The 16,129-nt window shown below is 49.0% G+C and overlaps 1 protein-coding gene across 5 annotated transcripts in view; it reads right to left on the bottom strand.

Moving 5' to 3' along the window:
* Nucleotides 1–3,222, bottom strand: part of Unc13a (unc-13 homolog A) — a 44,442-nt gene extending 41,220 nt beyond the window's left edge. For all 5 annotated transcript variants that reach the window (XM_038326372.1, XM_038326369.1, XM_038326373.1 and 2 more), the window contains exon 1: nucleotides 3,201–3,222. In XM_038326372.1, coding sequence (XP_038182300.1) covers nucleotides 3,201–3,222 — 22 coding nt within the window. The remainder of the gene's footprint in view (nucleotides 1–3,200) is intronic.
* Between the last annotated feature and the right edge of the window lie 12,907 nt (nucleotides 3,223–16,129).

Below are 16,129 nucleotides of genomic sequence, written 5' to 3'. Positions count from 1 at the left end.
ACAGAACTGTCACCCCCCATTGCATCCTGAAGCAGATGGGGGGCAAGCAGGGGCAGTGGCTGTGGGGAGGTCCCAGTTGTTGAATGGTATTGGGACGGTGGTGAGGCAGCTAGGGACAGAATTTTGCAAAGGATTCTGGGAAAGGAGGAAGAAGGTCAAGGACCTCACAGAAGGACCCTGACCCAACCTTCCTCCCCAGTTCACAGCCAGCCAGGGAGTCCTCAGCTCCTCCCTGCTGTGTGGCTGTGTGATGGCCATCTCTGGGGCTCAGTCTTCCTCATCTGTGAGGTGAGGGGAGATTGCTATGATGGACAGACAGGTTCGACTCTGGTACTACTCAGGATTCAAGGCAAATTCACCCCCACACATTCATGCCCGTACCCCTTCTTCTGCTCACCTTATTCATGAAATAATTATGGAAACTTGAAGATGTACACTTGTCATCCTTGAACTCCAGAGATTAAGGAGGGACAATCAGGAGTTCAAAGACAGCCCCTGCTACATAGCGATGGCCAGCCTGGGCTACACAAGGGCCAGCCTGGGCTACACGAGGCCCAGCTTTCGGAACAAATGGTAGTGTCAGGGTGCATTAGAGGGAGTTCAGCCATTAAGAATGTCCCTCCCTCCCTTCTTCCCTCCCTCCCCCCCCCCTCCCTCTCTCTCTCTCTCTCTCTCTCTCTCTCTCTCTCTCTCTCTCTCTCTCTCTCTCTCTCTCTCTCTCTCTCCTGGACCTGGAATTCACTCTGTAGACCAGTTGGTTTTGAACTCACACAGATCACTTGCCTCTGCCTCCCGAGTTCTGGTATTAAAGTTGTGTGACATTGTGCTTGGCTAAAATGTACCTTTTTCATTTTTAAAGGAAAACTGGAGGAAGGAGCTGGGGAGCTAGGTGGGTGCATGTAAAGAGATTGCTATGCAAGAACTAAGTAAGACCTGAGTTCTAATCCCCAGGACCCTGGCAAAGAGACAGCGGGGATGGCATGTTCAAATGAACCCTGGAGTCAGTGGGGCCAATCAGTGAGCTGAGTTTCAGTAAGAGATTCATTTGATTTCGACAAAGAGGGAGGCCTTAGCAGGCAATGATTGTGTCCAAGCCTGATGACCCTGGAACCCGAATGATGGAAGGAGAGAGCAGACTCCACACGCGCACACACACATATATGGCTTCTTGCAAAGTCAGGTGAGATCACAGGGCAACAGACTGTTTGGCCTGTCTGCCTGTGAACAAGTGTGCTTTGGGAGGTGGGAAGTGTGGTCAAGTATATGCCTGTGTTGGGATGGAATGGGATCTTCCTTACTATATTTTATTCTTGCGTGTGTGCCAGAACTCAGGTAGCGCAGGCTGCCCTCAGATGTAGATGAGAATGACCTCAAACTCCTGATCCCCTGCCTCTGCCTCCCAAGTCCTGGGATGAGAGGTGTGTGCCATCAGGCCTGGTTTATGTGGTGCTGGGTATGCCAATCAGGCCTTTGTGTATACTGCAAGCACTGTACCCACTGAGCTGCAAGCACTGCACCCACTGAGCTGCAGGCACTGCACCCACTGAGCTGCAGGCACTGCACCCACTGAGCTGCAGGCACTGCACCCACTGAGCTGCAGGCACTGCACTCACTAAGCTGCAAGCACTGTACCCCCTGAGCTGCAGGCACTGCAACCGCTGAGCTGCAAGCACTGCACCCACTGAGCTGCAGGCACTGCACCCACTGAGCCTCAGCTCCAGCCCGTGTATGTGCATATCCTAACACTCATTAGCCTATGTGTGGACAGTTCAGATCTGTGTCTGAAACAAGGAAGTATCCATTGCCGGGAGACTGGAGCCCCCATATGCCTAACTTAGCCATACAGCTCTCTTAAGAGGTCCTGGGCCTAGCTAAGAACATGTGGGGACAGTCATGGGACCCTGGCTGGCCAGAAGGTGTTCCCACTACTATGAGGCTTTGCCCAACCTCAGGCCCCCTAAAAGCCCCACCCGCACCTCCCAGCGGGCTTACCTCCCCCTATAGCCCTGCCCTTCATCCAGGGAGTCAGGGAATCCCATTAAATGTCGCCCCAGGCCTGTATTTCTGGAAGCCTCCTCTCTGACGCTGCCCGCTCTCCACCCCCGCAGCCGAACCTCCGGTTTGCGTCAGAGTAGGGGTGACGCCCCCCCCACACACTCTAGGCAGGATGGGAGGATGCGGGGTACAGAGAGCTGCTGAGAAAGGGGTCCACCTCCATTTCTGGCTGGGCCTGTGGGAGCTGCCCAGAGGGTATAGTCCCCTTCACATCCAGCTCCTCTTACTTCCCAGGCCTGGAGGTCTGAGCGGTAGGAGGCCTTCTCAGCACCAGCGCACAGAAAAGGGTTCCAGCACCTTTAAGAACACCCGCGTCCACCCAACTAGAGCGGTGCACCGCGGAGCGCGGGCGGGCGGGGTCGGGTTTGTGAATGGAACCCGAGCAGAGGGGGTTAGGAAGGAGGGGGAGGGGCAGAGGGGCGGGACCAGCCGGGGCCACGCAGCCGCGGAGCTCAAATCCGCACTCCCGCCGCCCAAGGTCTCCGGCAACCTGAGATCTGAGGCAGTAGGAGACTCACCCTACGCCCCACACAGCCTCCAGGAGGTGGGAAGGGAAAGGGACGCAGGGGGACCCACTCTCACCCCAAAGACCCAGAGCACACAACTGTGTCAGCATGCGCCCCTAATCTGCCTTCTCCGCCGCCCAAGGTCTGCAGCAGCAGAGCTACCCTGGGGCTGCTCGTGGCCCCACCCGGGGCTTCGAGAGGTGCAGGGGTCACATCTCTCAGGTGGTTCCCGGCCTCCCCTCACCAAAGATGGAGCGTGGGCCTGGGCGTGGGCCTCGGTGCAGATGGCGTTTTGGCCCCAAAATAGCTGCCCCCCCAAGTCGCTTCCGCGGATCCCGCAGCACTGAGTGGGGGACAGTGGGGACCAGAGGAGGTGTCCAAACGCCCAGGTCGGGCCCACGGCCCCCACACCCCGCACCCCAGAGTCGCCCGACTCCCCCGCCCCTACCAGCGCCTACACAGCGTTTACACAGGCGCCCAAGTCCCGCATCCACGCCCGTGTGCGGCAGGCAGGACCCCCCAGAGCTGATCCGCGTGTGCCCTGCGGCGCGCACCGGGGGTCCCTGCCGCGGTGCAGCCCGGCTCGGCGCGACCACGCGGACGGACCCGGCACTTTGCCCGCGTCCACGCAGCTCCTACCTCCGACGCACAGCAGAGACATGACTCCGGCGGCCAGAGCGCAGCGGGCGCAGCGCGGGGCTCGGGGCTCAAGCCGGGGCCCAGCCACCGGCCATGTCGCTTCAGCACCGGGGGCGCGGACAGCGCCTGACGCGCGCAGACGTTGCGACGTGGGCGGAGCCGGAGACGCGTGACGGGGAGGGGCCGGCCGGACGCCTTAAAGCGCCGAAAACGCAGGCAGGGCGGGCCCAGGCCGGTCTTTCTGCCCGCTGCTCAGTAGGGACCAATCTCTCTATCCCTGTTGCCGCCTATCTAGGTCTCCACGTTTCTGTTTCCTTCTTTGAGCAACCCAACCGGTGCTCTTGTTTTACATTCTCCTGGGTTACAGAACTCCTATTTGTTCTTCAGTTCCCAGTCTCCAGTGCCCCAGGGAGCCGTCCCTGGTTTCCTAGCACTGAATCATATTTGTTTCAGGTTTTGTTGGAGCTGACACTTGAACTCAGGACCTCCCGTATGTGAGGCAAGTGCTCCGCCACCTGCAAGGATCTCCACCCATTTTGTAACAGAAATACATGCAGGGTAAACACTCAAGCACATAAGATAAGATAAATCTAAATTTTTTTTTAAATTACATTTTTTTTTTTTTTTTTTTTTGGTTTTTATGTGTGTGGGAGTGAGCCTCACGGGTAGCACAGCCCGCAACACGTGGAGGTCAGAGGACAGCATTCCAGAGCTGTTTCTCTCTTTCCAGGATGTCAACTCCAGGAATTCACGTCCTCAGGCATGGCTGGAAGTGCTTCTGCTCACTGAGCCTGTGTGTGTAAGTGTGTGACTGTCTCTGCTTGTGTGTGAGTGTGTGCTCTGTTTGTGTGTCAGTGTGAGTGAGCATGTGTGATTCTGAGCATATGTGCATACTCAAGTATGTCTTTTTGTGTGTGCGTGTGCCTGTGTCTTTGTGTTGTTATACCTAGATCCATGGATTCCCCCCAAAACCAACAAGGAGACCGAGTCCCATATATAAAAGCAAAGAGCCTTTATTCCTACATAAGTTTGTGAACTCAGACTCTCTGTGTGCCCAATGTGTTAGTGTGACCAGAGAGCCCTGAGCACAGATGGGATAGGGTTTTTATAACAGCAGAGGAATTTTTAAGGCTCAGGACCCCTGATTGACTGACATTGTCTAGGGTGCCGTGGTGAAAGGGGGATGGGTGTGTGCTGGGCTCAGGGACACCAAGTGACCCTATTTACAGTAGTTGGAATGTTAGAAATTGCCTTTGGGTGGTCTGTTTCTGGGAGGAGCAAGGATGGGCTCAGTTTGTGGTTTTTCTTGGAACCAGGTATTGCCTTAGGATAAACCGAGACTCAGGCCTGCATTCCTGTTGGTCTATAGAGCCTGTCTTGGCAGCTGTGTACCAAGCTGCCCTGGGTCCTACATTTCCCCAGTGACAGAACTCAGTCATGAGTCTGTTGAGAGGCAGGGGCCGGGAGTAAGTAGTAGGAGCAGGAGCATTTGGGGCTGCTAGAGCTCAAAGTAAGGCTGTTAACCAAGGAGACCGGAGGAACAAGTTCTCAAACCATCCAGCATTCTGTTCTTTATCATTAATCCATTTTCTTAAAGAGGTCATTGTATCTCTAATTACCCTGGAGTGATTGACACAGAAACAACATTTTCCCCCCAGGGCAGCAGAGGAGGTCCAAACCTCTTGATTCTGTAAGGCAACCTCAGCCAGGGAATCTAAAGAGGTCTCTAGATTGAGTATAGACTGTTCTATGTTTTTGAGATCTGAATTGATGGCTGGCTGTAGGGCCTGGTGGTTTCTATCCTGGAGGATTAAGACTGAGGTGCCTACCCCAATTGCTCCTGCCATGCCCACTTTTCCCTGGTAGGAACAGGAGATAAAGTTGGTTCCATTTGGACCTCTGTATAGTATTTTATGTTGGGGAACAATTGGACCATCACACAAAAACCTTGTCCTGTGTTAAGAACTTCCCATGGGGGCTGGAGAGATGGCTCAGATGTTAAGAGCATTGCCTGTTCTTCCAAAGGTCCTGAGTTCAATTCCCAGCAACCACATGGTGGCTCACAACCATCTGTAATGAGGTCTGGTGCCCTCTTCTGGCCTGCAGGCATACACACAGACAGAATATTGTATACATAATAAATAAATAAATATTTAAAAAAAAGAACTTCCCATGGATGCAGGGGGTGAGCCCCGATGTGCAAGCCATACCATCCAGCAGATACCAAATAAACGGTGTCTCTTTTTTTTTTTTTTTTGGTTTTTCAAGACAGGGTTTTTCTGTAACTTTGGAACCTGTCCTGGAACTAGGTCTTGTAGACCAGGCTGGCCTCGAACTCACACCCACCTCTGCCTCCCGAGTGCTGGGATTAAAGGCGTGTGCCACCACCGCCTGGCTGAGAGTGTCGTTTTGTATAGTGATGGTCTGGTTACTTAGACCTGCTGGGGCTCACCTTCCAAGGGACACCATACAGGTCCCCGTACCTGTCAGCTGCTGTAGTGAAATCTTCCTTTTTTCCCCCAAGGTCAGGATTTTGGGGAGAACGAGATTTAATCACCAGCTATTGCAATACCAACATAGAAAGTGGTCGTACATTTAGACAAAGTTAGCATTCCGGAAAATTGGGAAGGTTTTAGAAACCAAGTCCCATAAAGGGTGTTGACAATATGAAGAATCCTGGCCCTGGGGGGTGGTTCCCAAGCGGACTTCTGGTGTCCAACCCCCTCCGGAGGTACCAGGATTGGGCTGTGTGCTGTTGCCACTGGGGGTTTATCTGAACCTCTAATCTGACAGTAAAGAGGGCCCCTGAGACCGGTCTAAGATAAGGTCCAAGGTCCATCATAAATTTGAATATCCCAGGTTTTACCAGTAGTCCATTCCTCAGTCAGAATCTGTTTTCCTTGATCAGTAAATTCTATCCTGAGAGGGTTACATTTCCGTCTTCCATAGGACCCACAACCCGCATCATCTCTACCTTGTCAGACAGTGATCAGATCATCGCTTACTGGTGGTGTCCACCAGATAGGTCCAGTACTCACGCATTCCCGAGATGCACAGAAGTAAGACTCGCCTCCCCCACATTACCGGCGCCAGGACTTCTCGGTCTTGTGTCCCAGGCAGACATAAAAACTGCTCTCTCGGGCTGGAGAGATGGCTCAGAGGTTGAGAGCAGTGGCTGCTCTTCCAGAGGTCCTGAGTTCAAGTCCCAGCAACCACATGGTGATTTGCAACTATCTAATGAGATCTAGTGCCCTCTTCTGGCCGCCCGACAGATATGTGGGCGGAACACTGTAGGCATAATAAATAAATCCTTAAAAAACAAAAAACGGCTCTCTCTCAGGTGGCACCTGTCTCGGTTAGCCAGAAATAAACCCTGCACCTCAAATTCTAGAGGTGGGTACGAGGTCCCGTGAAGGATTTCGCCAGAGGACGGGCTAGTGACAGTCAAAGTGAATTCTGCAGGCTGACGTATTTAGCAGGAAACGCGGGGCAGCAAAGGATGACCAGTGCCATCTTCTCTTCAGTATATATCCCAGATAAGTCACTTTAGTTTGGCAAATTTGGGCCTTCTTAGCTGATGCCCGGTACCCCAGGGTTCCCAAGGCAGTAAGCAAATCACCAGTACTCACCTTGCAGTCTTCTTCAGTGTCCCCTGCTGTCAGGAGATCATCCACATCCTGCAGGAGAGTGACCTGTGGGTGTGTCCTCCTGTAGGGCTTCATCAAAGTCGTATGGGGAGTTTTTGCACCCTTGGGGAAGCCTGGTCCAAGCCCATTGTCTCACTTTCCAGGGTCATGCCATTCAAAGGCAAACAAGGACTGGCTCTTTGCAGCTAAAGAGGCTGAAGAAAGCACCTTTAAAACCTAGTACCATACACCAGGCCCAGATGGGAGGAAGTAAGCTCAAAGGGAGTATGGATTTGGCACAGAGGGATGAACATCCATGAACATCCTGTGACTGACCTCCCTAAGGTCCTGCATGGACTGGTAATCATTTTAGTTTGGTTTTTTAATGGGGAGCAAGGGAGTATTCCAGGCTGACTGGCAAGGGACCAGAATTTCTAGTTCCGTGAGATGCCTGATGTGAGGGGTAATTCCCTTCTTCACCTCCCAGGACATGGGGTATTGCTGCACCCAGGCAATTGCTAAACTCAGTCTTGAGTTCAGTGAGTTCACCAAGCCCATTCCCCAGTTTCTGCGAATGCCTCTGGATACTGGGCTAGCCATGTGGCCATGTCCTAAGGGACAGGTACCAACTCCTGGTATCGTCTATATTCATCCTCAAGCTGGAGGGTGAGGATTTGGATCGGCTGTCCCTCCTGATTTGTAATTGAGACTCCATCTTTATTAAACGTGATCTGAGCGCCAACCTTAGTGAGTAAGTCTCTTCCTAATAAGAGTTAGGGGCGGTTAGGTATGACCAGGAATGAGTGGGAAACCCGATCCCTACGGAGCTCTACTGTTCTTCAGGTAGTCCATGAATATTGGCTCATACCTGTGGCTCCCTACACCTAAGATATTTTTTGAGAGAGGTTCCCTTGAGGTATGGTCAATACCAAGTGTTGAGCTCCAGTATCTACCACAAAATCTGTAGTTTCTTCTCCACTCTGAGACTTACCCTGGGCTTGGAGAGGAGGTCTGAACCCCATCTCCCCTAGTCACTGTGGTCGTCCGGTTCTGCAACCAGCACATGGGGGAAGTCGCATCCTAAGTCCTGGCCCTTCTATTTGGACTTCCAGGGGCATTTTCTAACCCAATGTCCCATTCCCTTGCAATAAGCACATCGATCCTTCTGCACCCTGGGAAGCTTCCTTGAGTGGAGATCCTTACCTTGGTCTCTGGATAGGCATCTCAGTTGGTGCTTCTTTTCATCTGGATCTTCATCCTGTGGTGGATGCTAGGAGAATTTTTGCTATGTTTTGAGTCTGCTTTGTGTTTTCTGCAGCAAATGGCCTCCTCTGTTTATCTTCTGGGGTCTCTCGGTTGTACACCTTCTGAGCTGCTGCTAACAGCTCCTGGATGCTCTGGATGCAAGCCCACCTCTCTTCTGTAATTTGCACCTAATTAAAAAGGCCATAACCATGGCTGACCTACTCTCCGCGGTCTCAGGATCTGTAGGGGAGGACGCCCTAAAGGCCTCCATAATCTGTCTAAGAAAGCAGATGGAGACTCTGTCTTTTCCTATAGTACACACTGACGTTGACCAAGTTGGTGGGCCGACGAGCGGCCACATAGAGAACACTCATCAGAACTTGGTGGTATACCTTACCTTACCTTTCCTTTCCTTCTGCCAAGTTGAAATTCCAGTTAGGGTGGGTCAGGGGGAAGCCTTGGTCCATTAGGGCAGGGGGTGACAGTTGGTCACCATCAGGTCCTGGGACTGATGCTCGGACCTCTGTCAGAATTCTCTCTTTCTCCCCCGGTAAACAGGACCTGTAACACCTGATTGCAATCTTCCCACGTGGGCTGGTGAGTGAAAATAACAAAATCTAAAAGGTTAACAAGGGTCCTTGGAGTGTCTGTGAGAAACTGGGGTTTTTGTTTTCCCAGTTACAGAGATCATGACTGGCGAAGGCCAACACTGCGTCTGTTCACTGCCCTCATCGTCCCGGGGGCTGACTGCCCTCAAAGGAAGAGCAACTGAGTGGGCCACACAGGGCAATTCTCATTGGACCGCCCCCTAGTGAAAGGAGGGCCTCCTAAATTCCCTGAGCCACCCTGGGGCCCCCTCCTGACCACCTGATCAGTTGGGAGAGGCAGTCAGTAAGGGGGGCTGAGAAAAGAAGTCCATTCTCTGTACCCCTTTGTAGCACGGGGACAGAGGGCTTAGGGTCCTCTCGCCTTTTGTCTTCCTGTAAAGCAAAGATGGTCCTGCTTATCAGTCCTGGGAGATAAAGGGTTTTAAACAAGGGGGGAGGGTGGCTACAAGGTTCTCCCAAGTGACCATGTAAGGAATCTGGTCCCGGTGCCCAGGTTCGCCAACAATCAGGCCTTTTGTCCTAGAAATGATATATGGGTCAAAGGTTCCCTCTATTGGCCACGGGGTTCCAAACGCTGGCCATTCAGTCTTACAAAACATGGTAAGTTTACCCTTTTTAGTTTCCAGTTTTTCCTTCTTTTCCCTGTTTCTAAAGTCCTGAAAATGGTCCAGAATCAAAGTTAGGGATTAGGGGTATTCTTAGTCTGTCCCATGTCGTCAGTGTCAGCTAAGTTAGAACAAAAACACAACACACAGAGTTGGAGGGACACCACGGATCCGCTGCCAGAGATAGACATGCTGAAACTTTGCTGGTAGGCCATGACCTCGTGGTGATATGCAGATTAATAAAAATGGGTTAAATTAAGATGTAAGAGTTATCTAATAAGAAGCTAGAGCTAATGGGCCAAGCAGTGATTTAATTAATACAGTTTCTGTGTTATTATTTCGGTTCTGGGAAGCCGGGATGAACAAGTGGCTCACTCCCTTGCTACAGATTGGTGCTCCAACATGTGCTAGCTAAATCCACTAAAAACCTGAGAGAGTTTGAAAAGGAACTCTAAACCAAAAAAAAAAAAAAAAAAAAAAAGAAAGAAAGAAAAAAAGAAAAGAAAAAGAGCCAGGCTGTGGTGGCGCATGCCTTTAATCCCAGCACACCAGAGGCAGGCGGATCTCTGAGTTCGAGGCCAGCCTGGTCTACCAGAGCTAGATCCAGGACAGGCTCCAAAGCTACAGAGAAACCCTGTCTCGAAAAACCAAAAAAAAAAAAAAAGAAAAGAAAGAGAGAAAAGAAAAGGAACTCTAGACACAAAAAATACAGAGTTTAACATAGCTTCTTGCTGTCTGCTGGTGGCATGCACAGCTCCTTTAAGAGAGATTTTCCTGACTCAGCTGCAGCAGAAAAAAGCTGCGGTTTTAAAACACAGCTTCCTGGGCTGCGCCACCAGCATGAACTCCAGCTATAAAGCATCTCAGTGGCATTTGTGGGTCCGGGTGTTTGTGTGCCCACTTGGGGTCAGGAGGAAAGTAGCTGAGACCATGCTCATGACTCGGTGCTCCCTGCCTGGGCAGGCAGCAGGATCAGGTCTACTAGGTGTGCACAGGCAGAAGAGCATGGTGGATTCCTGCTGCCATACACAGGGATGTTTCCAGGCCATGCAGTGCGCTGCATGGCGGATTTAGCTTTTACTCAGGAAAAAAAGGGTTTATATGTTGCCTGGTGCTACCCAAAGTTTAGGTGGTGAGGATGGCTCCTACCCAGCTGTCCTAGAGCTGAGGTAAACTACCTCCACCATATTTAAAGCCTGAGAGAGCTGGAGCCAGCACCCAGGGTCACTGAGACCAGGCTGCTTAGCATTTTAAGAAATGCTTCTGATCAGAAAATAATTACAGAGGGGCTGGAGAGATGGGTCAGAGGTTAAGAGCATTGCCTGCTCTTCCAAATGTCCTGAGTTCAATTCCCAGCAACCACATGGTGGCTCACAACCATCTGTGATGAGGTCTGGTGCCCTCTTCTGGCCTGCAGGCATACACACAGACAGAATATTGTATACATAATAAATAAATAAATATTTTTAAAAGAAAATAATTACAGATATACAATAAAGAAAATTTCAGATGAAAAAGACCTAAAAATAGGTCACAATGTTGGATAAATGTACATAGACTTGGGAGAGAAAAGAAAAAGAGTATGGAGAGTCATAAAATAAAGTTAATGCTTAAAAAAGTCTTTAAAGAGACAGAGTACAGATAGTCATAAAGGAGTAAAGAAAAATAAGCCACTTAAAGATGGAATATACAGAGAGAGCCTGGATTATGTATATTATTGTGTTTTCTTTGAATTTTTTGACTGTGAATGAGCTAAGTACAGAGAGACATTTCATTGTATGGGCTGCTAAGTTAAACCAACATAAAGGTATCTGGATTCCAAAATTTGAGTTTAAAGATATGTTGCTTTGTAAAAGAGATTCTTCTTTTGTTTTCACAGAAGATAAGAACCTGTGGATTGCTTCTAAACCAATATGGTTTCATGGAACATGATCCCATGAAAGGTTGCTGTAAACGCCTCCACAAAGAAAACACTTCACCCAATAAACAACAGGAAGAAGTTTGGACAGAACTGTACCTATTTTCCAAAATATTGCTTATAATTGTGTGTTTACGTTACATTTAAAGGGGGATATGCTATAGAGATGAATAATTTGCTTTGGTATGGATCTTGGTTTATTGATACAAATTTAAGGTAAATTTTGTTCTACTGTATATGTATATTTCTGCCTTTGATTAAGGTATTGTGTTTGTATAGTTCATTTAAAATGTGATGTAAAATTTAAAAATATAGGTTAATAGATAGTCATCTATAATAAATAGTCAAGCTTGTAGTTATGTAGGTTAGATTTTTTAGATTACAGAAATGTAGTTCAGATAGTTAGGTATTCTTCATATCTTTCAGAGACCTTCAGAATCTGGCATTTAAAGTGTTTTAAGAACTTAGGACTTTTCATGACAATGAGACACATCTGCTCCTGGCAGCTCCAAGCTACTTCATGAAGAAGATGGGCATCGAAGAGGCTCCTTATGAACTGGATATGCAGAACTCACAGAGAAATGACTGCTGAGTTTACCTAAAGGTGAGACAATCCTTTGGGGTTCCTGCTTCATGAAAGAGTCTGCGAGACATTCTGCAGGACACAGAAGAAAGTAACTGACAAACTGCCAATATAGGTGGACTGTCTTTGAAATTTCCTACTTCGTGGAAAAGTCTGCCAGAGACTATGGGTCTGTAGGCTGAAGATTGATGCCCCAATGGTACAGAAAAACTTTGAGTAACTCTCCAGGCAGCAAGATGTCTCTGTCAATTCTAGAGTGATGTAGGTGTGTCTTCTATCTATCTGTTGATTTCATTGGTTAATTAATAAAGAAAACTGCTTGGCCTAATAGGTTAGAACATAGGTGGGTGGAGTAGACAGAACAGGAAGAAGGAAGTGAGGTAGGTGGCTCAGACAATTGCCACGCCTCTCCTAAGTGAGGCAGACCGCCGTGCCTCTCCTCAGAGAGATGCCAGATGCGATGAAGCTCCAGCCCAAGATGTACATATGCTAGAAACTAAACGGTAAGGCACCACTTTGTGGTGCTACACAGATTATTAGATATGGGTTGATCAAGATGTGAGTAAGAGGCTGAAAATAATGGGCCAGGCAGTGTTTTAAAAGAATATAATTTGTGTGTTGTTATTTCGGGGCATAAGCTAGCCGGTGGCCAGGAGCTAGGCGGAACAAAAAGCAGGCCTGCCCGCAGCTCCATCACTACACTAGAGTTTTGGAAGTTGCTTACAATGTACTTCCTGTTTACTTAGGTAATATTATATCCTTCTGGAGTCTTTGATGGAGTTGAGGAATAAATAGTTATAATTATAGTTTTCCTTAGTTATGATAAAAGATAAAATAGATATAAATATTGTAACTATAATTCCTGCTTGATAACTGTTTTGTTATATGTAGTTTTGCTATGTTAAAGCGTTCCTTCTTGTTTAAACAGAAAAGGGGAAATGGTATAGGAGGTCCTTCTGTCTATGTGTTGCTTTCATTGGTTAATAGAGGAACTTCTTTGGGCTTATAGAAGAGCTATAGGGGAACAGAGCTAGGTGGGGGAAACTAAATGGCATGCTGGGAGAAAGGAGGCAGAGTTGAAGGACTCAGGTCATCCATTTCTTGTTCTTGTTGCTGCTGTTGCTGCAGGGTCTGACAGTCCTGGGGCTCACTGCTTAGGCTGGAACCGCAGGAGCCCTCCCCTCGGCAGCTCCCTGAGGTCAGCCCGGCACTGGAGACAGGATTGCATCCTTGGATTTCACCTCCACAGCACCCATCCTCCCTGCCCTCTACTGTTGTGGGAATTTGTTCAGCCAATAGCCTTTCGGGTATCAGTCCATTAGGGCGTGGTCTGAGGTACTACATGTGCAGATGTAAAACGTGGTGGGTTTGTTTGTTTGTTTTTTGTTTTTTGAGACAGGGTTTCTCTGTAGCTTTGGAGTCTGGAACTCACTGTATAGACCAGGCTGGCCTCATCTCTGCCCCCTCACCCCGAGTGCTGGGATTAAAGGCGTGCTTCACCATTGCCTGACTGTGCTCACTGTCTAGGGTGGTGCTCAGAGTTCTGTTAACAACTTCCAGCACCTACAGAATGGAGGACTGCACTCTCTACTCTTATTGTGAGTCTCCAAAATAAATATTTTTTATTCTTTATTCCGGGCTCTTGTGGACTTCCCTAATTGTATCTGCATGCTGCTTTTCTTTTTGATATTTTTTAGTGTGCCATTATGCCTCGCTTCTGTTGGTCTTGCTAAAGCTTATTTACTTTAGGTCGGTGGTGGTGGCAGAGGCAGAGGTAGTTGGAGCTTTGTGAGTTCAAGGCCAGTCTGGTCTACAGATTGAGTTCCAGGGCAGGTAGAACTACACAGAGAAACTTTATCTCAAAAAAACAAACATCAGAAGCTTATTAATTTTTCTTTTATGTGTCAGTTGTTTTTCTGTGGGCTTAGTTGCTGCAGAGTCTACTGATAGTCTTAACTACTATCAGCACCCTGCTGCTCAGTCAGAGGCCTGGCGGGACTTCCAGTCCCAGCTTGGCTGAATCTGCCAAATGTAGATTTTAACAATCTCTATGGTTCTGTTTACAATTAATGACCCAGGAATCAGATGTTGGGGTTAAACCTTCTAGCTCAGAGAAGCTGAGAAACAAGGAGCTGAGCTTCATTTCTGAGGGAGAACCAGCAGGCAAAGTATCTCTCCACTTGCCCCAAACCAAAAAGCAAATCTCTAAGCCCCGCCATAGTCCATCCTATGAATCTCTGTATCAGTATTTCTGGCTCCTCTGTTGTCTCTATGACTAATTTCTGTGAACAAGTTGCTGGCTTTGCCCCTGATTCAAGGCTGATTTTATTTATTTATTTATTCATTTATCTATCTATCTATCTATCTATCTATCTATCTATCTATCTATCTATCTATCTATTTATTTATTTGGTTTTTCGAGACAGGGTTTCCCTGAAGGCTGATTTTATTAACACAGTCTCGTAGTTTCTCGGTGAGATCAAATATCCTGCAAGAGTGAGTGCTTCGCTCGTGTCTTTGTGCTGGCTGAGCGCCTGGTGCCCATGGAGGCCTCTCTCAGATCACTGGGACTGGAACTACAGACGGTGGTGAGCCACTAGGTGGTGCTGGGAATCAAACTCAGGTCCTCTCCAAAAGTAGCGAGTGCCCCCAACTGCTGGGCCATCTCCCTAGCCCCTCTGTTACTTTGTTATACTGCATAATGAGCTACCTTCACGTGGGAGGGCCTAGGTGATCTATCCTGGAGAGCTAAGCCTCCTACCTTTCCTGATTCAGCTTCCCGAGGTGCTGGACTGTACGTCTCCAGTCACCTCATGTGCCTGCAGCTTTTGTGTCCTGATTCCAGCTCTGCTATGCTTTCTGCACTCCACGCCTACAGAGCTCTTCCTATTGGGTCTTGAAAATTAATGTAACAAGCCATGCGGTGGTGGCACACGCCTCTAATCCCAGCACTCAGAGTTTGAGGCCAGCCTGGTCTACAGAGCGAGTTCCAGGACAGGCTTTATAATTACTGAGAAACCCTGTCTTGAACACCCCACCACCCCCAGCCAAAAAAAAAAAAAAAAAAAAAAAAAAAAGCAAAGAAAATCAATATAGTAACAGGTTGAGCTCATGGAGCCTCTGCCACAGCACAGCACCAAGGAGTTCATCACAGCAAAATGTGATCGTACCTCATTTAGGCCTGCCTAGGATCTGCCCCTCCCATGAGGGCCTGGGGGCGTGGCTCAGGGGTGGAGCCCCTGCCTAGAATCCCCAGTGAGGGGCTGGGGGCGTGGCTCAGGGTGGAGCCCCTGCCTAGAATCCCCAGTGAGGGGCTGGGGGCGTGGCTCAGGGTGGAGCCCTGCCTAGAATCCCCAGTGAGGGGCTGGGGGCGTGGCTCAGGGTGGAGCCCTGCCTAGAATCCCCCAGTGAGGGGCTGGGGATGTGACTCAGGGTAGAGCACTTGTGCGAGCAAAAGTACCTGGGATTCCATCCTGGTTACCAAGTGAAAAAGTTGTTTGGACACAGTGCTGTAGTGAGACAGGAGGATGGCTAGGTCTTGCTGGCCACCAGCATAGCTACAGGGAGCATGAGACCCTGTCTCCAGGGAAGGAGGTGGACAGTGAGTGACATCCTCCTCTGGCCTACACACACACATATAGGATGTGAAGAAGGCACCTAAGCTGCCATTGTCAGGCATGGTGGCACATATGTGAAATCCCAGCACTCAGGAGACTGAAGCAGGAGGATTGCTGCAACTCTGAGCCAAGTGTGGGCCACATAGTAAGTTTCAGACTAGTTTGGGTACATAGCCACACTGTCTTAAAAATAAGGTATTTTTTAAAAGAGGAAAAGGAGCAACTGTTGCATTTCCTTACAAAAAGTCCAAAGCATACAAAACAGCTGCATTCGCAGGAAGCAAGAAGAAGGAAAATGAGGGAATTAACATTTCTGAGAAACGGGGGAGCAATGGGGACCCCACAGGGACAGCAGGGGGCTCCTGTGGGACCAGCCAGCCTGTCGAGACCACAGCAGCCCCAAGTGATTTCTCACAGCCCTTGTATTCCCAAAGTAAAAGGGAAGGGCAAAAAACTTCCTTAGCATGGCTCAAGGAAAAACAAGCACAATCACCTCCTTAATACTCAAAACATCTAGCAACCATGCCATTAGTCAAACATCCTGTTATTTGGCCTTGACAAGCTTGAACTCTCTGACCTTAAGTCAAGATGGGAATCGAGTCACTGTGGGACCCCACACACTCCAGCCTGAAGTGACCTTATTTACCACTGATATCTATCTAAAAATTTAAAAATGAAGTTGGGTGGTGTCGAGAGGAAGAGGCAGGCGGATCTTTGTGCATCTGAG

Source organism: Arvicola amphibius, chromosome 4 (genome assembly GCF_903992535.2).
Source record: "Arvicola amphibius chromosome 4, mArvAmp1.2, whole genome shotgun sequence".
NCBI lineage: Eukaryota > Metazoa > Chordata > Mammalia > Rodentia > Cricetidae > Arvicola > Arvicola amphibius.
Note: the sequence above shows the minus strand (reverse complement) of the source record. Positions and strands in the feature narration are given on the sequence as shown.